Source organism: Macaca mulatta, chromosome 16, assembly GCF_049350105.2.
Source record: "Macaca mulatta isolate MMU2019108-1 chromosome 16, T2T-MMU8v2.0, whole genome shotgun sequence".
Taxonomy (NCBI): Eukaryota; Metazoa; Chordata; class Mammalia; order Primates; family Cercopithecidae; genus Macaca; species Macaca mulatta.
Genome location: NC_133421.1, coordinates 9870550 through 9897930, shown reverse-complemented (window position 1 = coordinate 9897930; position 27381 = coordinate 9870550). Strand labels below are relative to the sequence as shown.

Genomic DNA, 27381 nt, shown 5'->3' with positions numbered 1-27381 from the left:
GTGAAGTGGCTGAGTGCACTGCCCTGACTGTCCTCCCCACCAGCTTCAAGGTGTCCATTGAGCCAGGGCCATGATTGACTGGACAGAAGAGGGGTCATCCTGTGTCATCCTATAGGGTCACACACATGCTGGGCTGTGCCTTGGACCCAGTAACTTACTTTTTTCAGAAGAAAACTGGTTTCTTGGCCGGGCGCGGTGGCTCAAGCCTGTAATCCCAGCACTTTGGGAGGCCGAGACGGGCGGATCACAAGGTCAGGAGATCGAGACCAGCCTGGCTAATACGGTGAAACCCCGTCTCTACTAAAAAATACAAAAAACTAGCCGGGTGAGGTGGCGGGCGCCTGTAGTCCCAGCTACTCGGGAGGCTGAGGCAGGAGAATGGCGTAAACCCGGGAGGCGGAGTTTGCAGTGAGCTGAGATGCGGCCACTGCACTCCAGCCTGGGCGACAGAGCGAGACTCCGTCTCAAAAAAAAAAAAAAAAAAAAAGAAAACTGGTTTCTTGGTAACCTCCTGAGAGGACTGGGAGGGAATCCTCCAAAATGATTTCCAGTTCCCCAAACTTCATTCCCCATTATTCTTGATGACTTTTTTCTTTTTTTTTGAGACACAGTCTGACTCTGTCGCCCAGGCTGGAGTGTAGTGGTGCAATCTTGGCTCACTGCAACCTCCACCACCTGGATTCAAGTAATTCTTGTGCCTCAGCCTCCCAAGTAGCTGAGACTACAGGCTTGCACCACCATGCCCAGCTAATTTTTGTACTTTTATTAGCGACAGGGTTTCACCATGTTGGCAAGGCTTGAACTCCTGGCCTCAAGCAATCTGCCCACTTCAGCCTCCCAAACTGCTGGGATTACAGGCATGAGCCACCGCACCCAGCGGATGTTTTTTTTTTTTCTAATCACGAAAGAAACAAACTTTCAGGGCGAAAACGCAAACATCACAGAAATATAAAACTTAGAAAGTCTCTCCAGAGATAACTGCTATGAACAGTTTGATGTGTCTTCTTCCAGATTTTCCTCTATGAGTATGATCATGTATTATCATCTTCATAAATAGAATTGTATTACACAGGCTGTTCTGAAACTCGCTTCCGTTTATCGTGATGTCGGGGACTTCCTTCCATATCTGTGTGCATTCCTGCTTCACTGGTCTTACTCCGCCTCATTCTTTATGTCAGTGGCTCTGGGTCTTTGGAGCTCTAAGCCCCTTTGGGTGTTCTATGAGTGACGAATGCACATAGACAGATCCCACAGACATGTGACTCTGAGTGTCATAGACTTCCCGAGGCTGATCCACTACTGACCCCTTCACCCTGTGCATGGTATGGGGCTGGGGGTGTGGAGGGAAGATGGGGATCACTGAAATGGGGCCAGGAGGGTGGGAAGGACGGTGTATGTGACTTTCCTATTGATAGGGAGACCCATGCCTGGCGAGCCTCAGTCAAAGGGGTCCTGGGTCACTACCTCCCCGGTGAGACCCTCTGACTCTCCTGAGCGCCCACCCCTGGGCTCCTCCTCAGGCTAGGGGTTCCTCTCCTGGCATCCTCAGCAAGATCACCTGACTCCAGCAGCTGCCAACCCCCTGGGCAACGCCAAAGCCTCCTGGCCTCAAACGGGTTGGGCGACATTCACTTCCTCGCGCTGTCCTCCCGACCTGCTCTGTCATTAGGAATCCCTCGGCGGCGGCGGTCACACTAACAGCAACAGGAGGAGATCGTGCTGCTGCCCAGCACCTCGGGGCGGCTCAGATCTGCTGGAGGCCCCAGGAGGGAAGGTGGATGCTGCTCTCTCTGGTCCCAGCCAAAGTGAGTCTAGGGGCCTGGCTGGGGGTGGGGAAGGAGCTTGGCAATGTCGGAAGGTTGCCAACATTGGAAGGATGCAGGAGAATGAGGGAGAGAAAAATGGAAAGAGAGAGAAGAGATAGCTGTGGGTGAGGAAGTAGTCACAGCTAAAGCTGTAGGACCTTGCACTGGGGCTCCAGGAGGGAATCCCAGGTGCCTGGAAGTGTCATTCTGTCCCACAGGCTCTGTGCTGAGGTGGGGATGGGGGGTGTTTTCTCTGGGGTGGGGACACCTGCCCCTGTCACCCTGTCCTGGAAATGGGCTACTGCTATGGGGGAGACTCAGTGAGGGCAGCTCCCTTGGGCCAGCCATTGCCTTCCCCCTGCCTCCCAGGTGGCCTGAGGGGCATCCTTGTTTAGGGTCACTCTGAGGAAGGAAGGTTGGGTAGTCACTTCTCTGTCAGTGCTATTTCTTCTATTCCTTTGACCAAAGTCTGAAGACAAAGTCTTAAGCTCTGAGCTTCAGTTCCCTTATCTATGAAATGGAGACACTCCCTACCTCCCAGCGTTGTTGTCAGGATCAGATGAGGAAGGGATGCAAAATGCCAAGTGCATAATTAGGATTCAATAAATGGTCGCTGTTGTAATTATTTATTATTAGCTCAATACTGGTCCTACTTCACCTAAGAAGACCTTCCAGCCCTCCTCTCCCCTCATTTTCCTAAGGCACCAGTAGGGATGCTTTTGGCACTTACTGCATCATTCTCGAACTTGTTTGTGCTCAAACTAGAGTATGTTCCTTGCATTTCTTCTGTTGCCCTCTCCCTCACCCCAGCACCCGGACAGAATCAGGCCTTAAGAGGAACTCAAGGATGGAGAATGGAATGGGATTCAGAAAGGGAGAGAGGCAAAGAGGGAGGGGTCAGGGAAAGACTGAGAAAGGGAAGCAAGAAGGTGGGGAAGGAGATAGCATTGTCCAGGTGTGAATGGCGTGGCTCTCTGGAAGCACGGGAAGGGGGAAGGATTGCCCAGAGAGGCCATCGTTGAAAGGGGGAAGGATTGCCCAGAGAGGCCATGTTTGGAAGATGGAAGGATTGCCCAGAGAGGCCATCGTTGGAAGGGGGAAGGATTGCCCAGAGAGGCCATCATTGGAATGGGGAAGGATTGCCCAGAGAGGCCATGTTTGGAAGGGAGAAGGCTTGCCCAGAGAGGCCATTGTTGGAAGGGGGAAGGCTTGCCCAGAGACGCCATCGTTGAAAGGGAGAAGGATTGCCCAGAGAGGCCATCAATGGGGCTGGAATGTCTTCTGCACTCCCTGGGTCCTTTTCACTTTTCCGCTAACTCGGATGAAAAGTACAGGCTCTCCGCCTCCTTCCCTGCTCGTCTCAAGGCGGATGGTGCTTCCTAACTTGGCTGATACCTACTCACCCAATCTATCAGCTGATTCTCACAATGTTCTACCATCTATGGAATCTGTCTCTGTTAACTCCCCTCCATCACCTTCACCGGTGACCTTAGGCAAGTCATTTCCCTCTCTCTAGACATGGATCTGCTCATCTCTGAAACTAGGAACTTCAACTAAGTGATCTCTAAAGTCCTTTTTTCCCTCTAGGATTCCTTATTTGCTCGTCTTCTCTTGTCAGCCTTGATCTCTACTTCTCAGTTATCCAAACAACTTAAACCATCGATCATCAATCCTCCTTTCAAAAAAATATCTTTTTTGAGAAAATTTATAAATGTCCGCTGAGCTCTAAAGTTTTATAAGAACTTCCTTGACCACTACTTACCCCTAATATGTAAGCTCAGTACCTAGCATATAGCAGGTGGTCAATAAATATGTGTTGAATAATTAGACGGATGGATGGATGGATAGAAGGATGGAACTCTTGCCGTCATACACTTTGGGGAGTTATGAAATGTAATGAAACATATTAATAGTTCATTGACTTAAGAAAATCATGGCCATCCTGATTATAATGGCTGTTTGGTATAAACATTTGCAAATGTGTTATTAAAAAACTGCTAAGAAACATTGGAATAACCATTTAAACTCTTATTGATCGCCCATCGCTTATCTTATCCATTGTCATCTTGTTCAGTTATTCTAATTTGAGATGAGTTGCCCTCTGTCAAGGGGGTGCGATTTTTTTAATCATCCACATACCAAGGAACATTTGGGGACGACAAGGAAGGAAAGGAAGGCAGATGCTGTGGCTGCCTCAAGAGCTGTAACAGGGGTCTCCAAGTCTCCTTTGGGAGAAGAGGTGACAGGACGTGGCCTGTCTTAATAATGACAACTGCCATTTACTGAGCACTTACTCTGAGCCAAACTCTTGACTCACATTAGCTCACTTAATTCCCCCAACAACTCTCCGAGGAAGATGGTACCATTATTATCAAGTTCATCTTATGGACAGGAAACTGAGACTCAGAGAGGTTAAACAACTTGGTTAAGCTTATACAGACAGTAATGGGTAGATCAAAGATTTGAACCCCTAGCCCCATCCTGCGGGCCACACTGACCACCTCAAAGACCACACCTGGAAACTCCCAAAAAGGTTTGGGGGCTGCCTCCAGGATGCCAGATTCCTTATCCCACCTCCAAATATTTTTGCTGTTTCTTAGACTATGGGACATTTTCAACTCGGCAAAATGGATTTGGAGCCAAGCCAAGAGAGGGAGGGATTCTGAAAGATTTGTGATCTTAACAGTTGTCCTTCATATACATTGATTTTATTCTGATTATGTCATCTCTCAGGTCTGGGGGCTGCCATGCAGCTCTATTTTATCAGTGTGCCCAGGGGTCTTTTGTCTCTGTTATGGATGGAAGAAAGTAGCAATAACATGGAATCATGGTTCCTTTTAAAGAAGCCGTTCTAGATAAGTTTAGGCGACACAGTTGTGACACTGTGAACTTTTCAATGAGGACACTTGGACCTCACCACACACCCCAGTGGATGTTTCCCTTCAAAGCCATCGACTTGGGAAGCCATGTACTTAATCAAACAAATCTGCTCTCAGATTCTGTTTAAAACCCATCTTGTGGCCGGGTGCGGTGGCTCACATCTGTAATCCCAGCACTTTGGGAGGCTGAGGCAGGCGGATCACTGGAGGTCAGGAGTTCAAGACCAGCCTGGCCAACACGGTGAAATCCTGTCTCTACTAAAAATACAAAAATTAGCCAGGGGTGGTGGCACACGCCTGTAATGCCAGTTATTCGGGAAGCTGAGACAGGAGAATCTCTTGAACCCAGGAAGTGGAGGTTGTAGTCAGCTGAGGTCACACCACTACACTCCAGCCTGGGTGACAGAGCAAAACTCTCTTTCAAAAAAGAAAGAAATCATCTTGTTACTTTATAGTGACTCTGTAGCTTTGATTTCAAACAATATCATGTCACTTGATCATTCATTTACTTTCCTATCAGACTTGGCTCCCAGTGACTTCTGGCCACTTCCAAAATATCAGACATATTCTCAAAGGATAAAATTCTGTCTCCATCAAGGTTGATCAGATGCTTCTCTCACTGCCTCAGGCAGCCCCATAAGAAGAATCTGGAGAATGACTGAGCTGTGGCAGGTGAGGGAATGAACCCAAAACTTCCGGACGTGACTGTGTGGAAGGCCAGCAGGCATTTGAATGTGTAAGTTCTGAGCTTTGTTTTTTTAAACAGTCATTGCTTTATAGCCACACTTAGCACAGAGGAATGCAATCCAATGGCTGGAGGAAATCCAGTGGACCCGCCAACCCCAGGTGAGGGCAGAGGTTGAGACTAGCACAGGTTTTTCTGGAAAATGGCCACTCTGGGTGCAGGCCCAAATTGGAGACTGGACTGGGGTTGTGCATGCATCTCCTTAGCCACCTGCTTCCCCTGGTAACAGGGACTTCCTTCCTTCACTTCCGTCACTGAAGCAGGAAGAGGTGAGGCAGTGACCTCACCATGTGTGTACATGGTGATTGAGGTGAGACATCAGGAACTCCACACACCTCCTCCTGGGGTCCAGTGTGACTGGGTTCTCTGGTTCTCTGTCTCCCGATTCTCGCTTCCAGAAGCTTCTACTCCTCTCCTCCTAAGGGTCTTGGGCTCTAGGTTTGAGTCAGGTGGGCCATAGAGGAGGAGCAGCAGAAGAGCCAAGAGTAGGAGGAAGAGAGAGGCGGAAGACAGGGAGAGGGGATAAGAGGCAGTGGAGGCAGAGGTGTAGGTGGGAGCTAGGACGGAAGAGGGAAAGAGGGAAATGCCTCAATATTCACGACCCTTCCCACCCACAGCTGAGTGTGCCATCTCCCAGTGGCCATGTCAGAAGGGGAGAGCAAGGACAGCTCGGGCAGCGAGTGCCCCGTGTGCTACGAGAAGTTCCGGGACCTGGAGGGCGCCAGCCGGACGCTGAGCTGTGGCCATGTGTTCTGCCATGACTGCCTGGTCAAGTACCTGCTGTCCACCCGCGTGGACGGGCAGGTCCAGAGGATCCTGGTCTGCCCCATCTGCCGCTACGTCACGTTCCTCAGCAAGAAGAGCTCCCGCTGGCCCTCCATGCTGGACAAGAGCTCCCAGACCCTGACTGTGCCTGTGGCCCTGCCCTCCGTGCCCCCACTGGACAGCCTGGGTCACACAAACCCCCTGGCCGCCTCCTCGTCCGCCTGGAGGCCACCCCCGGGCCAGGCCAGGTCGCCGGGCAGCCCGGGCCAGAGCGCCCAACTCCCCCTGGACCTGCTGCCCAGCCTGCCGCGGGAGTCGCAGGTCTTCGTCATCAGCCGCCACGGGATGCCCCTGGGGGAGCAGGACAGCGTGCTGCCCCGCCGCAGCCTGGCCGAGCTCTCGGAGGCCTCCCCCGCGCCCCGCTCCGCCCGCGCCTTCTGCTGCCGATCGCGGGCCCTACTGCTCATCACGCTCATCGCCGTGGTGGCCGTGGTGGCCGCCATCCTGCCCTGGGTGCTGCTGGTGAGGAAGCAGGCATGAGGCGCACAGCAGGGAGACCGCCGGGCTGGCTGTGGCCTGGGGTGGGACGGGAGGCCCCACGGCAGCCCTGGTGCCACGAAGCTCCGAAGCGCACGCGGGCAGGCAGAGGGGAGGTCCTCGGCACAGAGAGGGCCTTGGGCTTCCCCAACCCCCGCAGGGAGGCTGGAGCTGACTCCATGGGCGCAGTGCGTTTCCCCACGTGAATCCTCAGCAGACGCGTTCCCCTTCCATCTAGGCTGGGAAGATGGGTGGTTACTGCCCTCCTGCAGGCTCACCAGCCCTGAGCGGCAGACCTTATCTGCCAGGTGTCCTGCCCAAAGCCAGGTGGGCCCCTCCAGGGGCAAGGAAGCCCTGCGGGCAGATGTCCTGCTGGGCTGGTCAATGGCAGGATCCTCCAGGCCAGAATTCCCACCCAGGATTTGTGGCTTGCCCTCCGGAACAGACAGACCGGGCACCCAGAATCTCAGCACTCACCCCTGACCTCCACCACAGTACCCCATCCCTAAGCCCTCCCTGTCCCCAACCTGCCAGCTTAGAAGGGCTTCCCTGAAGGAGAAGCTGATCTCAGAGGCTGCCTCAGCATTTCTGGGAGAGTGAACAGAAACTGTTCTTCCTGGAGAGCTGAGGCCAGATCCAGAGACAGGGGTTTGTTGATAGACACCCCAGCAGAGTGTTCCACGGACGGAGCCCTCCAGGCCCAAGGAGGGATCCAAACTTTGAGTCCTAGGGTTCTCAAGGGTGGCAGGGAGTGGAGGGGAAGCCTGACAGGCGAGCCTTGAGTCAGCTGAGAACTATGTGGGCAAACGAACCTCTGGGGGCTCCCACCTCCCTCCCAGCTGGTCCTCCTCCTCATGACCCAGCCACTCATTTAGAGGCCACACCAGCTGGGCCAGTTTCCTAGGTGGATTGCCAGGCTGGGCTGGGTGAGGAAGGGTGGGGAGGAAAACAGCTATGCTTGCCAGGGACGCCGCCATCTCAACTGAGGAATGCTGAGGCCCAGGTGCCATCAGCTGCTCCCCGAGGTCTCTTTGCCTGGGGCGCCCGCGTGGGACTGTGAAGAGCCTCAGGTTGGGTCTAGCCTGAGTCATTTGGGGATAGCTATTGGCTGTTTATTGTGGTCCGTAAGTCAACCAACACCTTTCAACGGAAAACAACAAAAACCTCCAGCAATTATCTCAAATAAGTGGCGGCCTGCACCCAGCTGTGCCCACGGTTGAGCCCCCAACCTCCCCCAACCTCCCCTAACCTATACCCCTCTCAGCAATTTGCTGTCTGTGGGGGAAGAAATAGCAGTCTACATTTTATCTAGTTCCTAAATGCCTGCAGTGGTGGTCATCTGGGGGCCGCTGGGGAATTGGGCCCCACTACGGGGGATATTTGGGACATAGCGAAGGCTGCTTTGAAAGCATTTGTGGACTTCTCTGTGCTCATTTCAAGATTACAGAAGTGGCCGGGTGCGGTGGCTCACGCCTGTAATCCCAGCACTTTGGGAGGCCGAGGCGGGTGGATCACAAGGTCAGGGGTTCGAGATCAGCCTGGCCAATGTGGTGAAACCCCGTCTCTACTAAAAATACAAAAATTAGCCAGGCATGGTGGCGCACGCCTGTAGTCCCAGCTACTTGGGAGAGGCAGAATATCCGCTTGAACCCGGGAGGCAGAGGTTGCAGTGAGCCAAGATCGCGCCACTGCACTCCAGCCTGGGTGACAGAGCGAGACTCCGTCTTAAAAAAAAAAAAAAAATACAGATGAGCACAGGTGCTGTTGGGGGGAAGGGATACAGATGGATTCCATGGGGAAAATATTTATTATAGGAATAAAAATAATGTTAAATTTGCAAAGACTCCAATGAGTCTCTTTTAACCTCAGCCAGGCTGTTTTAAACAGTGTCATGAATTTTTGGGAACCTGGTTCTAGTCTTTTCAGATTCTGTCGTATTTGCCAAAAGTGTCTTTCAAAATATCCTCAGTGTTTTCACATTGTTCAGTGGTGACCTGTAGCTGCAACTTCTTTTCAGAGAATGCCAAAAGCTATTTTTAAAATAAAGGTATATATTTTCTCAAAGATTCCAGAGACTTTGCAATGTATGTGGAAAGCTCCGAGCCTGGACTTGAGGGACAATTCACTTTAGATGAAAAAGTTTGACGCCGTGTCTCACTCCTGTAATCCCAGCACTTTGGGAGGCCAAGGCAGGTGGATCACGAGGTCAGGAGTTCCAGACCAGCCTGGCCAGCATGGTGAAACCCCCATCTCTACTAAAAATACAAAAAATTAGCCAGTCATGGTGGCGCGTGCCTGTAGTCCCAGCTACTCGGGAGGCTGAGGCAGGAGAATCACTTGAATCTGGGAGGTGGATGTTGCAGTGAGCCGAGGTCACGCCACTGCACTCCAGCTGGGCAACAGAGCGAGACTCCGTCTCAAAAAAAAAAAAAAAAAAAAGAAGAAAAGAAAAAAAAGAAAAAGTTTGAAATACAAACACAAATGGCTCCTACACATCTGTTCAACTACACTTGCAAAAGAAAATTAAAATTCTGCTGGCATGCCATTAAATTAAAATTCTGCTGGCATGCCATTTTTCACCTATAAGCTTATCAAAACCTGGAAGTCTCATAACCCACTCTGCTACTGAAGCTGAGGGAGGCAGGGGAATGGTTAGTGGAAATGCATATTATTAAAATCCCTGTCAAGAGCAATGTGACATTATCTACCAAAATTTCTGCCTTGCTCCAGTAATTCCTGTTCTAGAAACACCCTACAGATATACTTGCATGTATGGACAGCAGCATACATATGATGCTATATAATTGCAGTGCTGTTTATAAAAACAAAGGATTGGAAAAACCCTGAATGCTAATCAGTAGGGTACTGGTTATTTATCTTAAGATCCAGGGAATATCATGCAGCTGTATAAAAGAAAAAAGAAAAGAACAAGAAAGGACTCAATGAACTTATACGGAATGTCTCCAGGGTACAATGGAAAATGAGGAAACGCAAGGTGTGGAACACTGGATACTGGATACTACAATTTGTATAGAAAGAGCGGGAAATAGGCCAGGCACAGTGTCTCACGCCTGTAATCCCAGCACTTTGGGAGGCCAAAGCGGGTGGATCACCTGAGGTCAGGAGTTCGAGACCAGCCTGGCCAACACGGTAAAACCCGGTCTCTACTAAAAATACAAAAATTAGCTGGGCATGGTGGTGCATGCCTGTAATCCCAGCTACTAGGGAGGCTGAGGCAGGAGAATTGCTTGAACCCAGGAGGCGGAGGTTGTAGTGAGCTGAGATGGCACCATTGCACTCCAGCCTGGGAGACAGAGCGAGACTCTGTCTCAAAAAAAAAAGAAAAAGAAAAAGAAAGAAAGGGGGTAATAAGAATTTACATTCCTATTTGCTTATTTATGCATCAAAAAAGAGGGAATGCAGGGCACGGTGGTTCACGCCTATAATCCTAGCACTTTGGGAGGCCAAGGTGGGAGGATCGCTTGAGGCCAGTTCAAAATCAGCCTGGGCAACATAGCGAGACCCTATCTCTATAAAAAAAAATTAATTACCTTGGTGTGGTGGCACACCTCTGTAGCCCCAGCTACTCAGGCAGTTGAGGTGGGAGGGTCCCTTGAGCCCAGGAGGCTGCAGTGAGCTACAATTGCACCAATGTACTCCAGCCTGAGCAACAGAGTAAGACCTTGATGAGAGAAAGAAAAGAGAAAGACAAGAAGGGTGGGTAGGAGGGAGGAAAGAAGGAAGGAAGGAAGGAAGGAAGGAAGGAAGGAAGGAAGGAAGGAAGGAAGGAAGGAAGGAAGGAAGGGAGAAAGGGAGGGAGGGAGGGAGGGAAGGAGGGGGAGGAAAGGAAGATGTACAAAAACTAATAATTCTGACTAGCCATGGAAAGGGATGAGAAAATGATGGAATGGGAAGGGGAGTTTTCACTTTACCTTTTTTTTTTTTTTTTTTTTTTTTTTTTTTTGAGACAGAGTCTTGCTCTGTCACCCAGGCTGGAGTGCAGTGGCCGGATCTCAGCTCACTACAAGCTCTGCCTCCCAGGTTTACGCCATTCTCCTGCCTCAGCCTCCCAAATAGCTGGGACGACAGGCGCCCGCCACCTCGCCCGGCTAGTTTTTTGTATTTTTAGTAGAGACGGGGTTTCACCGTGTTAGCCAGGCTGGTCTCGATCTCCTGACCTCGCGATCCGCCCGTCTCGGCCTCCCAAAGTGCTGGGATTACAGGCTTGAGCCACCGTGCCCGGCCTTTTTTTTTTTTTTTTTTTTTTTGAGACGGAGTCTTGCTCTGTTGCCCAGGCTGGAGTGCAGTGGCGTGATCTCTGCTCACTGCAAGCTCCGCCTCCTGGGTTCACGCCATTCCCCTGCCTCAGCCTCCCGAGTGGCTGGGACTACAGGCACCCGCCGCCACGCCCAGCTAATTTTTTGTATTTTTAGTAGAGACGGGGTTTCACCATGTTAGCCAGGATGGTCTCGATCTCCTGACCTTGTGATCCACCCGCCTTGACCTCCCAAAGTACTGGGACTACAGGTGTGAGCCACCGCGCCCGGCCTCACTTTACCTTTTATACCTTTTGATGTTTGAACCAAGTAAATGTATCATTCAAAAACTGAATTGAAAAACTATTAGAAGCTAAAGATATCTTCAGTGCATACACCTGTTGCCAGGTAAGATCGCCCCAAGAACGTTCAAGAGCTGCCAAACCGCCTGTCCTGTGGTTGGAGTGTCAGCTACTGGCTTAGTGGGGCTGGTTTGTCTGGTTAGAGGTGTGACATCTTACGCTAACAGGCGCCCAAGGAGTAAGGTTTAAAAGGGTAATGTTCTCAGCGTTCCTGAGTTCCTGAGCATTTCTCTGGGCCCGGTCATTGAATGTGCTTGTTTTGATTCCCCTTTCTCTTCTTTTCCTCTTTGTTTTCAAATAAAATCTTTCGTTTTAAGCAACCATCATGGAGTCAGGGCACTACAGGACAATACCGTTACATAGATGGATGGATGGATGGATGGATGGATGGATGGATGGATGGATGGATGGATAGACAGACAGACAGACAGAAGGGTGGATGCCCAGGGTTAAACTTAGTTGCTCTTCTCTTCCTTTCCTTGTCCAGAGGCACCCCAACCCCTGAAACACACACACAGACACAGACACACACACACAGACACACACACACACACACAGACACACACACAGAGATACAGACACACACAGAGACACACAGACACACACACACAGACACACACACACACAGACACACACACACAGACACACACACACAGACACACACACACACAGCCACTTCCCATCATCATCATAACCTTTAACTGTAATACACACACAGTCTGAGCCCACCAGGCAAGCTTAAGGATCCACAGCATTGCCAGCAGGGCCCTGACGAGGGTTGCCAGGATCCTGGGCGGGCATATTAGAGACCTCTGTGCCCCTCAGAAACAGTTCCGTAACCTCTCCCCTCACTGAACCCTGTGTGACTCACAAGACCACTCAGCTGCTATCTCCTTTTGACCTCCTTGTCGGTATGAATGTACTTTTTGGGGCCAGGTGCAATGGCTCATGCCTGTAATCCTGGCACTTTGGGAGGCCGAGGCGAGCAGATCACGAGGTCAAGAGAGGGAGACCATCCTGGCTGACATGGTGAAACCCCGTCTCTACTAAAACTACAAAAATTACCCAGGCACGGTGGCGGGCACCTGTAATCCCAGCACTCGAGACGCAGAGGCAGGAGTATCGCTTGAACCCAGGAGGTGGACGTTACAATAAGCCGAGATCGTGCCACTGCACTTCAACTTGGGCGACAGAGCGAGACTCTGTCTCAAAAAAAATGTCATTTTTCAGGGACACACAATAAACTACTTTGCCTCATCCTTACGACTCCTCACTTTTCTTCATCCTCCTCCTACCAGGACAAATTAATCCCGCAGCTCATTCTCAGCACAAACCACTTGCAGTTCCCAATACGCAGTGGCGTGCAGGCCTGGGCCTTTGCTTACAAGACTCCCTCTGCCTGAAACACACTCCCCCCACCCCCAACGCCCACTCCACCCCATCTACCTGGAAAACTCCTACCTAGCTTTTTAGAAACTACTAGTAGAGTTCCAGGGTTACCTCTGAAGATGTGCCCACTTCCTTGCTCAGGGGAACTGCCGGCTCCAATGCTGCCTCCCCATCCCCCACAAAGCATCCCATCGGTGACACTTCCTTATGCTTATCTGGTCACATCTGTCTCCTCCTCAACAAAGTGCTCCTTCAGGGGAGGCTAGAGCTTACAGATCTTAGTATCTCCAGTGCCTGAATTTAGTAAACAGTAAGAGCTGGAGAAGTATCTGTAGAATGAGTGAATGAATGAATAAAACTGACAGCTTGGTGTCTAGAAAAAAGTTGAGTCCAAGCAACTCTAGGTGTGGAATCTAGCTATAACCCCTGCTTTGCTGTGTCTGGAGCTTCAAAATGATCCTAAAGGGAACTTTCTCAAATCCAGGAAGAGGAATGTGGGCAGCGAGGGAGAGAGGGCAGTCAGACTAGGCTGCAGGGTGAGGGCAAGGCTCCCAACAGACATGTGTTAAGAGAAAGGGACGGCCAGGCGCAGTGGCTCACACCTGTAATCTCAGCACTTTGGGAGGCTGAGGTGGGCAGAACACTTGAGGTCAGGAGTTCGAGACCACGCTGGCCAACATGGTGAAACTCTATCTCTACTAAAAATACAAAAATTAGCCAGCTGGGCGTGGTGGCTCACGCCTGTAATCCCAGCACTTTGGGAGGCTGAGGTGGAGATCAAGACCATCCTGTCTAACATGGTGAAACCCCGTCTCTACTAAAAATACAAAAAAATTAGCTGGGTATGGTGGCGGGCGCTGTAGTCCCAGTCACTCGGGAGGCTGAGGCAGGAGAATGGCGTGAACCTGGGAGGCAGAGCTTGCAGTGAGCTGAGATCGCGCCACCTGTACTCCAGCCTAGGCGACAGAGTGAGACTCCAGTTCAAAAAAAAAAAAAAAAAAAAAAAACAGAGAAGGGGACGTTCTTTTTTTTTTTGAGACGGAGTCTCGCTCTGTCACCCAGGCTGGAGTGCAGTGGCCGGATCTCAGCTCACTGCAAGCTCCGCCTCCCGGGTTCACGCCATTCTCCTGCCTCAGCCTCCGGAGTAGCTGGGACTACAGGCGCCCGCCACCTCGCCCGGCTAGTTTTTTGTATTTTTTAGTAGAGACGGGGTTTCACCGGGTTAGCCAGGATGGTCTCGATCTCCTGACCTTGTGATCCGCCCGTCTCGGCCTCCCAAAGTGCTGGGATTACAGGCTTGAGCCACCGCGCCTGGCCTGAAAGGGACGTTCTAACTAGGCTACTGGTCATTTGCATTTGCATGTGTGGACAATTTGTACCCTGCAAACCTTCACACTGTATCAAGCATCATGCTGTACCAATGGTGGGCTGAAGGTTTTTTTTTATTATCATTATTATTTTTTTTTTTTGAGACAGAATCTTGCTCCGTCACCCAGGCTGGAGTGCAATGGCGAGATCTCTGCCCACTGCAACCTCCGCCTCCCAGGTTCATGTGATTCTCCTGCCTCAGCCTCCCAAGTAGCCGGGATTACAAGTGCACACCGCCACACCCGGCTAATTTTTGTTTTTTCAGTACAGACGGGGTTTCGCCATGCTGGCCAGGCTGGTCTTAAAACTTCTGGCCTTAACTTCTGACTTAAACTTCTGACCTCAAGTCTGCCTGCCTTGGCCTCCCAAAGTGCTGGGATTACAGGTGTGAGCCACCATGCCTGGCCTGAAGGTTTCATTTTGAGACTCGTATTGAACAGAGGGAGAAAGGAAGGAAGGCTTGGGAGGGTAGGGTGTCAGCAGAGGATGCAAGGGCTGAGGAAATAGAGAGGGTCTTGGTGGGAAGAGAGGAAGACGATGGGGATACCCGAACAGGAGGAGAGCTGGGAAACTAGTAAGGACAGTAGGAAGAAAGAGAAGGAGTGACAATGTGAAGGCCAGAAGGGCAGGCAAGAGAGGAAGGCAGGTACCTTCAGCAGCTCCCTAGGACTTCCAGACCCAAATCACACTCAGCTCAGTCCTAGAGCCCCTGGGCTCCCCTCTGAATGCCTCTCTTCAGTAGCAAGGACCTGATTCCTGGAAAACTCGAGTCACACTGCTTCACACCTCAAGCCTTCCTTCAAGCAATTCCCACTGCCTTGTGGAGCTCATGTTAACATTCTTCCAATTCCACTCAATGCTGACCTCACCCCGGAAGTCTTCCCTGATCCCAGAGCTCCCTTCTGCTCCCGAATCACAGAGGCAGCAAAGGTAGCAAAGGCAGCTGGCTCAGCGAGCACTTTTCCTGTGGGCTCGTGGCTGTCGATTCCCTTGTCTATCTCTCCTTGTTGACAGTAAACTTCCTGCAGGCACAAACTTTGACCTATTTTGCATCGCCAGTGTCTCTGTTCCTCTCTGAGGAAACAGAGAGGGCCTTGGTGGGAAGAGAGGAAGACGACCGGGACACCCCAACAGGAGGAGAGCTGGGAAACTAGTAAGGACAGTAGGAAGAAAGAGAAGGAGTGACAATGTGAAGGCCAGAAGGGCAGGCAAGATAGGAAGGCAGGTACCTTGGGCAGCTCTCTAGGACTTCCAGACCCAAATCAGTTTCAGGGCTGGCTCATGAAAGATGCCTCGTAAATATTTGTTGAAAAGAGTCGCAACAGAGGAATTCTTGCTGAATTTTTCAGTTATGAATAGAACCTAGGGCTACTTCCTTGAGAACATATTTAAGAACACAACTATTTTTAAACCATGAAAACATATGTTCGTGCTGACCATCCTCTGGGCAGTCCTGGGTATGAGGTCCCCCACAAATTGGGGCCATATATACAGTTCCCAGAAGAGGCTGGGGAGCCAGCCTGCACGGCTTCCTTGTGACTTGTGGGTCCTGAATAACCTTGCACTGAGTTCCTCTCATTTCTCTGTGGCTGAGTTGCCCAATCTGTAAAATGGGGACAGTAATACCAACAACAACAGGACCATTTTGTGGATTAAAAGAATTCATGATGTAAAGTGTAGACAAGAGCGTCCCCACACCCAGCAGGCTCATTACGTCTTCGGTATTCGTGTGAAACGCGTGTCCTCTGTCACTGTGACACCCATGTCATTCATTCAGCAGAAGCCGTTCAGCGCCGGTGCCTGCTGTACTGCGGCTGCCTCAGAAACCATTTGCAGGGGCCAGGTGCGGTGGCTCAGGTGGCTCACGCCTGTAATGCCAGAACTTCGGGAGACCGAGGCGGGCGGATCACTTGAGGTCAGGAGTTCAACACCCGCCTGGCCAACATGGTGAAATGTCGTCTCTACTAAAAATACAAAAATTAGCCAGGCGTGGTGGCGGGCGCCTGTAATCCCAGCTACTAGGGGGGCTGAGGCAGGAGAATCGCTTGAACCCGGGAGGCGGAGATTGCAGTGAGCGGAGATCGTGCCATTGCACTCCAGCCTGGGCAACAAGAGTGAAACTCTGTCTCAAAAAGAAGAAAAAGACAAAAAAATTGAGAGAGAAAGAAAGAAAGAAACCATTTGCAGGGAGCGCACGGCTTCCGTCTGGTCCTGAACTGGACGCGAACAGGCCGAGCATTTAGAAAGCCGCGCAACTCCCCGCACCGAGAGGCTTCCTCCCGCCCGGCTGCTTCGAAGCGTGGTCTGGACCAGCACCTGTCGCAGCACTGGGGGCGCCTTAGAAACGCGGCCTTGGACCTATTTCCGCGGGGGGCGATCGGTGGCCCCGGTCCTCGCAAGGCCCCCCGCCACCCAGAACCGAATCTCTGGCGCGCCCCGCGGTGCGGTCAGCAGACGCCGAAGTGCAGGGGCGGTGGCCGGCGTCGCGATGGAGCTCGTTAAAGTACCGGCACGCTGGCCGCGCCCACGCCACGGGCGGGCGGGGACGGTGAGTGCAGGGACCCAGGCGACCGGCCGGCCAGCCGGCGTCCCCGCGCCTCCTGGCGGCCAGAAGCAGGGCATGCCTTTCCCCGGCTAAGGGGGTGCCGGTCCCCCCTCCCCCCGGCACCTGGGAGTGAAGGTACCAGGGGGTCTCCTGGGGCCGCTCGTTCCTTCATCACCCCCAGGGGCAGTTGGACCCTGAGCAGCCTTCGCCACTCGCCCGGGGACTACCCTTCCGAGAGCATTCAGCGACAGCACCCGGGTCTCGGAAGGAAGACAAACACTAGGACCTGGAAGACGGGAGTTTTACAATCCCTCGCAGTTCCCCTCCTAGCCAGTAGGTGACACTAGCCATAAATTTATTTCCCAGTTTACTGCTTGCGCTCAAACTCCGCGCCCCTCTCGCTCCAAGAGACAAAGGTCTCGCGAGATCTTTCGTAAACTTACAGAACCGGAAGCAGCGTGTAGTTCTTTTCCCTTTTGCGGCCATCACCGAAGTGGGAGCGGGTAAGGATTCGGCGGGCAAGCGAGTGTAATCCACAGCCATCCGTTCTTGGGCATGGTGGCTTCTGACCGCGGGGGTCCCGAGTCTCCCGTCGGCCGAGTAGCAGCCAGGAAGGGGAGGCCGGGATGGTTTTTTTTTTTACCTGTTGGTCGCTTCAATCAAGGGCCGCCGGACCGGAAAGGGATGGAGGGATCGGGGATCTGGGGACTCGAAAACGAGTTGAGGAAAGGGAGCCTGTGGAAATAGACTCGAGTCTGGGCGATGTCGTTTCCTAGAGAATGGTCTCGAAGTAACTTCTCGGTAAAGTCTTCACGGAACTTCCAGACCACACACTTGCCTACTGGGAGACTTCTGGGACCCGAGACGTGTGCAGGCTTTTCCAGGTTCGGGATGGAGGGCCTTACTCATTTAGTTTCGAGCTTCGGTTGATAGGCCCTTCTGATCAAGCAGTTTTTATTGAAGTTGCAGCACATGACAGTTCCTATGATCATTCTAGACTATCAAGATAAAATCATTGTGGTTATTTGTTTGGAAGCTGGATGAGATTTTGGTCATTTAAGAGTCTTTTTAACTTTTTATGTAGCCAAAATGAAGTTTAATCCCTTTGTGACTTCCGACCGAAGCAAGAATCGCAAAAGGCATTTCAATGCACCTTCCCACATTCGCAGGAAGATTATGTCTTCCCCTCTTTCCAAAGAGCTGAGACAGAAGTACAACGTGCGATCCATGCCCATCCGAAAGGATGATGAAGTTCAGGTGTGTATCCCTACTTGTTCTCGTGGTCTTGATGGATATTTCACGCACTTAGCTTAGAAGAGGGATTGCATGCCTGATAAAGATGCTTCTAAGACTCTTCCTCCCAAAGAGTGGCGAGATGAGCCAGGGACCGAAAAACAAGTAAGCTGCTGTTCAGTTTTTAATTGTATTCTTAGGTAAAAATCTCAATTTTCTTTTCTTTTTTTTTTTTTTTTTTTGGAGACAGAGTCTTGCTCTGTCGCCCAGGAGTGCAGTGGCGCGATCTCAGCTCACTGCCAGCTCCGCCTCCTGGGTTCACGCCATTTTCCTGCCTCAGCCTCCCGAGTAGCTGGGACTACAGGCGCCCGCCACCACGCCCGGCTAATTTTTTGTATATTTAGTAGAGACGCGGTTTCACCATGTTAGCCAGGATGGTCTCCATCTCCTGACCTCGTAATCTGCCCGCCTCGGCCTCCCAAAGTGCTGGGATTACAGGCGTGAGCCACTGTGTCCAGCTGAGACGGGGTCTCACTCTTACCCAGACTGGAGTGTAGTTGCATGGTCATGGCTCACTTTTGGGCTCAAGCGATGCTCCCATGTGGGACCTGTTTTTGTTTTTGTAGAGCAGGGTCTCACTTTATTGTCCAGGTTCGTCTCCAACTCCTGGGGATCCTGCCTGAAAATCCATTTTCCCAAATGTCAGATGATGTGGCCATAATTAGGTGACAGATAATCAGAACATTGCCTTGGGATTATCTTTTTATCAATACGTTGTGACTACCCAACAGGCTCATTTTGCCTGCTGTCCAGATAGAGCTGATTTATCTAGACAGGAGTTGCAATAAAGAAAGAGTTTAATACATGCAGAGTCAGAACGGGAGACCAGAGTTTATTACTCAAATCAGTCTCCCAGAAAATGTGGAGACTGGAGTTTTTTGAAGGATAACTTAGCGGGTGGGGGCCAGGGAGTGGGGCGTGTTGATAGGTCACATCAGAGATGAAGGCATAGGGAGTTGAAGCTGTCTTCTTGCTCTGAGTTGGTTCCTGGATGGGGGCCACAAGATCACCTGAGCTAGTTTAGTGATCTGGGTGGCACCAGCAGATCCATCAGTGCAGGGTCTGAAAAAAATACCACGCAAATCTTAGGCTTTACAATGTGTTATCCCTAGGAGCAATTGGAGAAGTTTAGAATCTTTTGGCCTCTAGCTGCCTAAACCATAATTTCTAGTCTTGCAGCCAATTTGTTAGTCCTACAAAGGCAGTCTGGTCTCCAGGCAAGAACGGGGTTTGTTTCAAATTTAAACTGTAGACTAAGGTCCTCCTAAAGGAGTTAGTTTGGTCTATGCCCAGGAATGAGCAAGGCCATCTTGGAGGTTAGAAGCAAGATGGAGTTAGTTAGGTCAGATCTCTTTTAACTGCTGTAATTTTCTCACTGTTGCAATTTTTGCGAAGGAGGTTTCAGTGTTTGGTCATTGAAGAGGCAGTTGAGGACCAGTAAACAATTGCTCCAAATCTAGATTCAGGAGCTGTAATGAAGCGTAGTCTCACATGATCGTTTGTGCTTACAGGTAAATAATTTGTTGGATCTACTTAGGTGAAGGTTTCTATAAATGACCCTTAGGTGTAATCTGTAGTGCAGCTAGTGATTACAGAATTCAGGCAGTCTCTAAAGCCATTTACATACACATCATCAATGTGTTTTCATGCTATTTCAATAAAATGTAATGGGTTCACAAATGAACAGTGTGGGTTGAGAACAGCTGTTGGTCCCTGCTATAGTAGTGCTAAACTTGCCAGTAGACCTTAAAAACGATCATCTCTGTTTTCAATACATATCAATGCAAGAAAGTCACAAACTGGGAAGAAGAATCTGTTCAGAAACACTTGGCCTGACAAACTGAGGACCACTAGGATTTCTGTCGATTAACCTTTGGGAAAGAATTGGTTTGTTCCCTTAAGCATTTGTTGCTGCCCTCTGACTAGCACTAGGTTGAACACATTAATGGGTTCAGATTTAAATACTCTTGGTCTGTTGCTCCTTTTGAGATGGAGTGTCAACTTACTACAAGTTGCCAAAGTGGGCTCTTTTTTTTTTAACCTTTTAATATAATGATAGGGTGAGTGGTGTATGCATGAGTTTGTTTACTTGATTTACAAGGTTAATCTTTTATTCAAATATTTACTTTTGAATTTGCACTTAGGTTGTACGAGGACACTATAAAGGTCAGCAAATTGGCAAAGTAGTCCAGGTTTACAGGAAGAAGTATGTTATCTACATTGAACGGGTGCAGCGGGAAAAGGCTAATGGCACAACGGTCCACGTAGGCATTCACCCCAGCAAGGTAGGTGTTTTTGAGAATGCTTGAGAGAAGGAAATTATGGCAAGTATTGTTGACGTGTGGTTGTTTACAGAGCGAGCCCATAGAAATAGTCCTTGATTTTTCACATGTGCTGGAAAAAAACATATCTTGAAGTAAATACTACCGCACTTCTGTTGAAAATTCTAATAACATTTAAAATGTTTCTGAAATCAAAGTGTCTTTAACGGTCATTATGTTTCTGTTAGTTTGTTTTTGAGACAGGTTCTTGCTCTGTCACCCAGGCTGGAGTGCAGTGGCACAATCTCGGCTCACTGCAGCCTCCGCCTCCCAAATGCAAGCGATTCTCCCACCTCAGCCTCCTGAGCAGCTGTGACTGCAGGCATGCACCACTACACCTGGCTAATTTTTGTACTTTTTAGTGTAAAATTTCACTATGTTGGCCAAAGGTTCCACTGTGTTGGCGGGGCTGGTCTGGCCTCAGGTGATCTGCCTGCCTTGGCCTCCCAAAGTGCTGGGATTATAGACATGAGCCACCATGCTCGTCCCATCGTGTATATTAAATGTGCTTTTTCTTCAAAAGCTATTAGTAAGCTGATTAACAATCAATAATTTATAGATCTTAAAATTTGGGAAGTAGGTTTTTGTAAGATGAAATGGCACTTTGGCCCTGGTTTTTCTTTTTTGAGACAGTCTGGCTCTGGCCCAGGCTGGAGTGCAGTGGCATGCAAGCTCCGCCTCCCAGGTTCATGCCATTCTGCTTCAGCCTCTAGAGGAGCTGGGACTACAGGCGCCCGCCACCATGCCCGGCTAATTTTTGTATTTTTAGTAGAGACGGCGTTTCACCGTGTTATCCTTAGCTAGGATGGTTTTGATCTCCTGACCTCGTGATCCACCCACCTCTGCCTCCCAAAGTGCTGGGATTACAGGCATGAGCCACCGCGCCCAGCCAATAAATGTAATTTTTAAGCCTCAGAGAAGTCAAAAGCCTGGTATAGTAAAACACCTGTATATCTCTGACCTAGAATTCTCTATTAAAATTTTGCCACGTGCTCTTTGTCCATTTTCTCCACCCCCAGTGAATTTACTAAAAAAAGATCATGACACTTCACCTGTAATTACTTCAGTATGTATCTCTTAAGAGCAAGGACTTTCTCATTCATTAACCTACTCCAGTTATATTTTTCGCTTCCCAACACCAGAAAAGTTGTTTTAAAGGTCACCAATCTGGTAGCAGATTGTCTTTTTGTACTGCACATGTCAGTGCAGCATGTGACAGTCGATCTTTGAGTAACTCAGTAATCATCTTGTAATTAGTATCCCAAACTTGGCATGTTCAAACCATCATAGTGTATGACAGCTCTCTATGTTCCTAATTGCTCAGGCCAAAATGTCATTTAAAAATTTTTTTAATACGGGTTCTTGCAGTGTTACCCAGGCACTGGTCTCGAACTCCTAGCCAGAAACTATCTTCCCACCTAGGCCTCCCAGAGTGTTGGGATTATAGTCATGAGCTGCCTTGTCCAACCAAAAATGTCATTTTGACTGATTTATTATATACCTCACATCAGTTTATAAGGTCTGTGGACTGCTGTCTCATTATACCTAGAATTCTGTCTGCCCTTTGCCATCACATTGGCCCGTAAGACCTTAACTGATGTGGCCGGGCGCAGTGACTCACGCCTGTAATCCTAACACTTTGGGAGGCCGAGGCAGGCAGACTACCTGAGGTCAGGAGTTCAAGACCAGCCTGATCAACTGGTGAAATCCCGTCTCTACTGAAAATACAAAAAAAATTAGCTAGGTGTGGTGGCGGGCGCCTGTAATCCCAGCTACTTGGGAGGCTGAGGCAGGAGAATCGTTTGAACCTGGGAAGCGGAGGTTGTAGTGAGCCAATATTGTGCCATTGCACTCCAGCCTGGGTGACGGAGCGAGACTTCCATTTCGGGGAAAAAAAAGACCTTAACTGATCTTCCCTTACTTCTGACATCTTTTCCATTCTGTATGCTTTAGTCTGCTCGCCTCCTAGCAACTTGGTAGAATTAGAAATTCTAGGAGCCCAGGCCTACTGAGGCAAAATTAGGGCTTTTGACCCAGGTGTCTGTTTTTAATAAGCCCTCCAGTTGATTCTTATTCAAGTGTGAGAAACACACCTGTGAAACTTGATCATCTCCTGCCTTTGAACCTTTCAACTTGGTGTTCTCTTGCAGAGCTCACGCCTGTAATCCCAGCTCTCAGGGAGGCAGAGGCGGGAGGATAGCTTGAGCCCAGGAGTTCGAGACCTGCCTGGGTAATATAGCGAGACCCCGTTCTCCACAAAAAGGAAAGAAAAAAAAAAAAAAAAAACAGATACCTATATATAAATAAAGTGCTTAGCACTTTAGGTCTCTGTTCAAATGTAGCTTTATCAGTAGGACTTTGCTTGATCACTCTAGAAAGCCCCTCGGCCTCCTCACACTTACCGCCTTTCTCTATCAAAGTGATGTCGATTCACTTGTACATGTTTTCGGGCTCCCTGTACTAGAACGTGAGTTCAGCAACTGGAGATTTTTGTTCGGTCAGCATGCTGTATTTCCAGCACCTCTTTTCACCCTTTCCTCGCCCTCATAAGACTAAAGTTTATCATAATTTGGATGTCTTTTAGGATTTGAACTGTTGGAATAAGATCTGTATTGTCATATTCTCACTAAAGATTTTTCTGGTGGAATTGTGTGTGGATGCTACCTTTAATTTCTAACATTAAAATTCTGAAGTTATAATTCTGAAGTTACTTTATTATATTTTTCTGTTTTGGGGTGGGGTTTTTTTTGTTTTGTTTTGGACAGTTTTGCTCTTGTCGCCCAACCTGGTGCAGTGGTGTGATCTCGGCTCACTGCAATCCTCTGCTTCCTGGGTTCAAGTGATTCTCCTGCTGTAGCCTCCTGAGTAGCTAGGTTACAGGCATTTGCCACTACACCCAGCTGTTTTGTTTGTTTGTTTGTTTGTTTGTTTTTTGAGATGAGTCTCACTCAGTCGCCCAGGCTGGAGTGCAATGGGATGATCTCAGCTCACTGCAGCCTCCGCCTCCCGGGTTCCGGAGATTCTCCTGCCTCCCAGGTAGCTGGGATTACAGGAATGTGCCACCATGCCCGGCTAATTTTTGTATTTTTAGTAGAGAAGGGAGTTCACCATGTTGGCCAGGCTGGTCTCGAACTCCTGACCTCAGGTGATCCACCCGCCTCTGCTTCCCAAAGTGCTGGGATTGGGGGCATGAGCCACCACACCCAGCCTGAAGTTACTTTAGAAACAAATATATATGCCAGCTTGTAAAACTGGAGTGAGAAGAGCAGAATCATATTTCTCAATGAAAAAGAAACACATTTTACAATGAAGCACAGAAGAGGCTATGATAAGAATTACTGATGCCATCTTGCCTTTTTCTCCTTTGTTGGTGGGAAATTAGTAAATAAGCCAGGTTTGATGGCTAAAGAGTAATTTCTGGAATTTTTAAAAAGTTAAATCTTATTTAGCCATCAACCTGCCCCAGGTGTGGGAAATGGTATTGAATGTTGGGCTTTCCCATGTGTTTTAGTGATTATTTAAAGCTTGGGAGTGTGTTTTTCTTATTTTTCTGCAGGTGGTTATCACTAGGCTAAAACTGGACAAAGACCGCAAAAAGATCCTTGAACGGAAAGCCAAATCTCGCCAAGTAGGAAAGGAAAAGGGCAAATACAAGGAAGAAACAATTGAGAAGATGCAGGAATAAAGTAATCTTATATAAAAGCTTTGATTAAAACTTGAAGCAAAGAGCCTGTGTTTTGTGTGTGGTGATTTATGACACTCCCTAGTTTTCAGTGGACTGGTCTCTTACCTCTGATTTGTCAGTCAAAATTTTTCTGAAATTAGGACTGATACATATATTTTTTTATAGTGGGCAGCAGCATTTGAGGATATATCAGTAGCTGGAGGGGTCTCATTGAGAAGAAGGCCTATAAGAAAAGCTAGTTGGAAATACTTCCTCTTGAACCTGTTTTTTAACTTTCTTATTATAGATAGGTTGCTATATGGACAGCCTGTATTTTTTAACTTACTGTATATAAAAGTTTGTATTGCCATTGGATAGGAAGTCTTGCTTTCAATAGGATAAGAAGCTTCTGTGACTTCCTATAGCATCTAGATCACTTCAAGCTGTTTGTCTAGATTGAGAGATCTCAGGTTCAGGTTCTCTGAGGGACCCATGGGCCCCGTTTACCTTATTTTCTGCCCAAGTGCTGGGTGAGTGCCATCAGACCAAAACCTCACACATCCGAACTGAACCGCAGCTTCGTCAGGATGAAGTGAAAAGGTGTGAGGTGGCAGCGCTGTGTGTGTTCCTGCCGTTCCTCATTTTAAGGATCTAAACAGGATACCTGAAGCCAGTTTATTTTCCAGGCTGGAGACTTGGCAACAAAGTGGGAACGGGTAACGGGCCCGAGTTAAGTCACCGGCTTGGACGAGGTCGCAGCTGTCATTTGGGTGGACAGCGCCGCAGGGGGTCCGCAGTGCTGTCCCGGCCGGGCAAAGCCTGGAGTGAAGAGCGGTGGCTCCTCCGATCCGCGGCGCTTCGAGGGGGCGGGGCTTCCGGCTGGCGCTGACCGGCTTCCGGCGGAGCCGGCGGGAGGTGGGGCGGCGATGCTGCTGCTCGCCGTGGGTGGAGGGGATTCAGACGCAGCGTCTAGTGTATCCCTTTCTCTTTCCCGACCTTCCTCAGTCTGCGGCTCTTTTCTCCACCGCGCACCCGCCTCAGCCGTTCAGCCCTGAGCTGGCTGGCGGACGGGCGTGGATCCAGGCTGTGGGATCATTCTGCGAAGTCAGGGTAGGAAGGCAACACAAAGGAGGCGACGCCCCAGCCCGGTCCTCAGGAATAAGCGGGCGTGCCCGGTGGCGTGGACGGTGCGGGGACACTGTACTAAGTGCCTTATCTGCATTGTCATTGAATCTTCATAGCAATCGATTGTGATGGGTACTGGTCCTCTCCCCGGGTTGTAGATGAGGAAACTGAGGCTCCAGTAACTTTGCTTTAGTCAGTAAATGGTAAGAGTCAGAAAATGAGTTCCCAAGCGTAGACTCGGCCATACCGCTGCTCTGCCTTGCTAATGACAATCTACCTGTAAGCGACATTTTTGACTAAATGTCCTTTGAACACCTTTTGTGCTCAGCTCTGTATTCGTGGGCCCTCCAAAGGGGGTACAGGCAGGCAGAGGGCTCCGTCCCTACTTTTTAGGTTGCATACATCTGAACTGGTCGACTGCAGATGCAAATCAAGAGTGCGCCAGTGAGTGTGGTACAGGTGTTGAGATGAAGTCCAGATGGCAATCAGCTGAAGTTACTGAATACGTCGGGAAGGAGGCTGATTTCAGCTGGCTGGGATTGGGAAGATCGATGCGAGGACATTCCAAGTCGGAAACCGCCGAGGCAAAGACTCACAGGTGGGTGAAGGGAGTAAACATGGCTTTGGAAATATTTCCAGTTTTCTCTGACCAACTCGTTTATCACTTAGCCGTTTATCCCTTAGCCGTCAGCACAGATCACACCAGGAAGCTGATTGATTTACGATCACATTTGTTTCATGTTGCTTTGGAAAAGATACTGAAGCCTCAGGCAACATAATGAGACCCCGTCTCTACAAAAAAAAAGAAAGAAAGAAAGAAAAAAATTAGCCGGGCCTGGTGACGCATGCCTGTAGTCCCAGGTACTCAGGAGGCTGAGGTGGGAGGATGCCTTGACCCTGGGAGCCGTGATCATGCCACTGCACTCCAGCCTGGGTGACGAAGTGAGACCCCTCTCAAAAAAAAAAAAAAAAGATACTGAAAGCTTAGAAATCTGCAGGAGTGGGCAAGATGACTAGGTTAGTAGGTCCCGACGTCCTGGGCTCCATGCGACCCACAGGCCACAGGTTGGACAAACTTGATCCAAAGGAAGATGCTGCCTATTACAGCCAGTTATTGCCAGGCAGCAATGCCGCCAGTGCAGCCAGAACATTGCCTTTTCAAGAAAGCCAAAAATCGAGGCTGGGCGCAGTGGCTCATGCCTGTAATCCCAGCACTTTAGGAGGCCGAGGCGGGTGGATCACGAGGTGAGGAGACCGAGACCATCCTGGCTAACACGGTGAAACCTCATCTCTACTAAAAATACAAAAAATTACACGGGCGTGGTGGCGGGCGTCTGTAGTCCCAGCTACTCTGGAGGCTGAGGCAGGAGAATGGCCTGAACCCAGGAGGCGGAGCTTGCAGTGAGCCGAGATCGAGCCACTGCCCTCTAGCCTGGGCGACAGAGCAAAACTCTGTCTCGAAAGAAAAAAAAAGGCAGAAATCGAGATTTTTATGTGAAATCTCCCAATCTGTAAATATAGGTGAAACATTCCTTTTTTTTTTTTTTTTTTTTTTTCTTTCTTTTTGAGATGGAGTCTGGCTCTGCCGCCCAGGCTGGAGTGCATTGGCACGATCTCGGCTTACCGCAAGCTCCGCCTCTCGAGTTCACGTCGTTATCCTGCCTGAGCCTCCTGGGACTACAGGCTCCTGCCACCACGCCCAGCTAATACTTTGTATTTTTAGCAGAGATGGGATTTCACCGTGTTAGCCAGGATGGTCTCAATCTCCTGACCTCGTGATCCGCCTCAGCCTCCCAAAGCGCTAGGATTACAGGTGTGAGCCACCACACTTGGTCGAAAAATTCAAATTTTTAAAAATCACTAGATGGACCAACCAAAATAGGTCTATTAGATAATTGTGGACTTTGGACTCTACTGCAGAATTTCATGGTATAGTAAGGACTGGATCTCTTACTAAAGACTGTGATTCTACATCTTTTGGTTATAAATTGTTTCTAGCCTGTTGCCTCCGTTCTTCTTTCTTTTTTTTTAATTTTTTTATTTTTAGAGACAGGGTCTCACTATGTTGACTAGGTTGGTCTTGAACTCCTGGCCTCAAGCAATCCTCTTACCTTGGCCTCCCAAAGTATTAGGATTACAGGCATGAGCCACTGTGCCCAGTTGCCTTCGTTATTTTATAGAATGAAGATGAGACTTTTCCTTTCTTTGCGGTCCCCTGAAGGGAATCAAACAGCAACCAACACAGCACTCAAGTTGTGAGAATGCTGGTTTCAGAAAGGAATCTGGAAGGTGCTCTTTCTGGACTCCATTGAATACCTTGTGGTTTC

General features: G+C 49.5%; 3 protein-coding genes and 2 long non-coding RNA genes across 21 annotated transcripts in view; 3 read left to right on the top strand and 2 right to left on the bottom strand.

The window, feature by feature from the left end:
* Positions 1-1456: 1456 nt before the first annotated feature.
* On the top strand, positions 1457-8313 carry RNF222 (ring finger protein 222). Of its 4 annotated transcripts, none has more exons than XM_015118504.3 (3): positions 1457-1793; positions 5205-5356; positions 6047-8313. In XM_015118504.3, the coding sequence occupies exon 3, from the start codon at positions 6072-6074 to the stop codon at positions 6732-6734; it is 663 nt and encodes a 220-aa protein (XP_014973990.1). In that variant the 5' UTR covers positions 1457-1793; positions 5205-5356; positions 6047-6071; the 3' UTR covers positions 6735-8313.
* A 7436-nt stretch (positions 8314-15749) lies between these two features.
* On the bottom strand, positions 15750-26398 carry LOC114673052 (uncharacterized). Its single transcript, XR_003723614.2, has 3 exons — positions 24437-26398; positions 18461-19006; positions 15750-15974 (listed from the first exon to the last, which is right to left on the bottom strand). It is a non-coding gene; the product is annotated as an uncharacterized LOC114673052 (long non-coding RNA).
* On the top strand, positions 17132-23991 carry RPL26 (ribosomal protein L26). 2 transcript variants are annotated; one of them, NM_001193566.1, is made up of 4 exons: positions 17132-17154; positions 17736-17908; positions 20089-20229; positions 23822-23991. In NM_001193566.1, exons 2-4 carry the CDS (start codon positions 17741-17743, stop codon positions 23948-23950), a joined length of 438 nt encoding a protein of 145 aa, NP_001180495.1. In that variant the 5' UTR covers positions 17132-17154; positions 17736-17740; the 3' UTR covers positions 23951-23991. The 2 variants fall into 2 exon arrangements, with proteins under 2 accessions (NP_001180495.1, XP_028691581.1); XM_028835748.2 differs by lacking the exon at positions 17132-17154 and adding an exon at positions 17315-17452.
* LOC144335306 (uncharacterized) lies at positions 20454-20693 on the bottom strand. Its single transcript, XR_013406080.1, has 2 exons — positions 20559-20693; positions 20454-20526 (listed from the first exon to the last, which is right to left on the bottom strand). It is a non-coding gene; the product is annotated as an uncharacterized LOC144335306 (long non-coding RNA).
* KRBA2 (KRAB-A domain containing 2) overlaps positions 24852-27381 on the top strand; it is a 25645-nt gene continuing 23115 nt past the window's right edge. For 11 of the 13 annotated variants that reach the window (XR_013406078.1, XR_013406074.1, XR_013406075.1 and 8 more), the window contains exon 1: positions 24852-25652. The gene's annotated coding sequence lies outside the window, so the exon portion shown is untranslated. The remainder of the gene's footprint in view (positions 25653-27381) is intronic. The other 2 variants (XR_013406077.1, XR_013406076.1) reach the window with 1 other exon arrangement.

Bases quoted from the DNA above. Each gene is read 5' to 3' on its own strand.
- RNF222 (XM_015118504.3), top strand. From the start codon at position 6,072: ATGTCAGAAGGGGAGAGCAAGGACAGCTCGGGCAGCGAGTGCCCCGTG.
- RPL26 (NM_001193566.1), top strand. From the start codon at position 17,741: ATGAAGTTTAATCCCTTTGTGACTTCCGACCGAAGCAAGAATCGCAAA. The intron at 17,909-20,088 runs GTGTGTATCCCT...ATTTGCACTTAG, and splicing joins GAAAGGATGATGAAGTTCAG to GTTGTACGAGGACACTATAA. The intron at 20,230-23,821 runs GTAGGTGTTTTT...ATTTTTCTGCAG, and splicing joins TAGGCATTCACCCCAGCAAG to GTGGTTATCACTAGGCTAAA.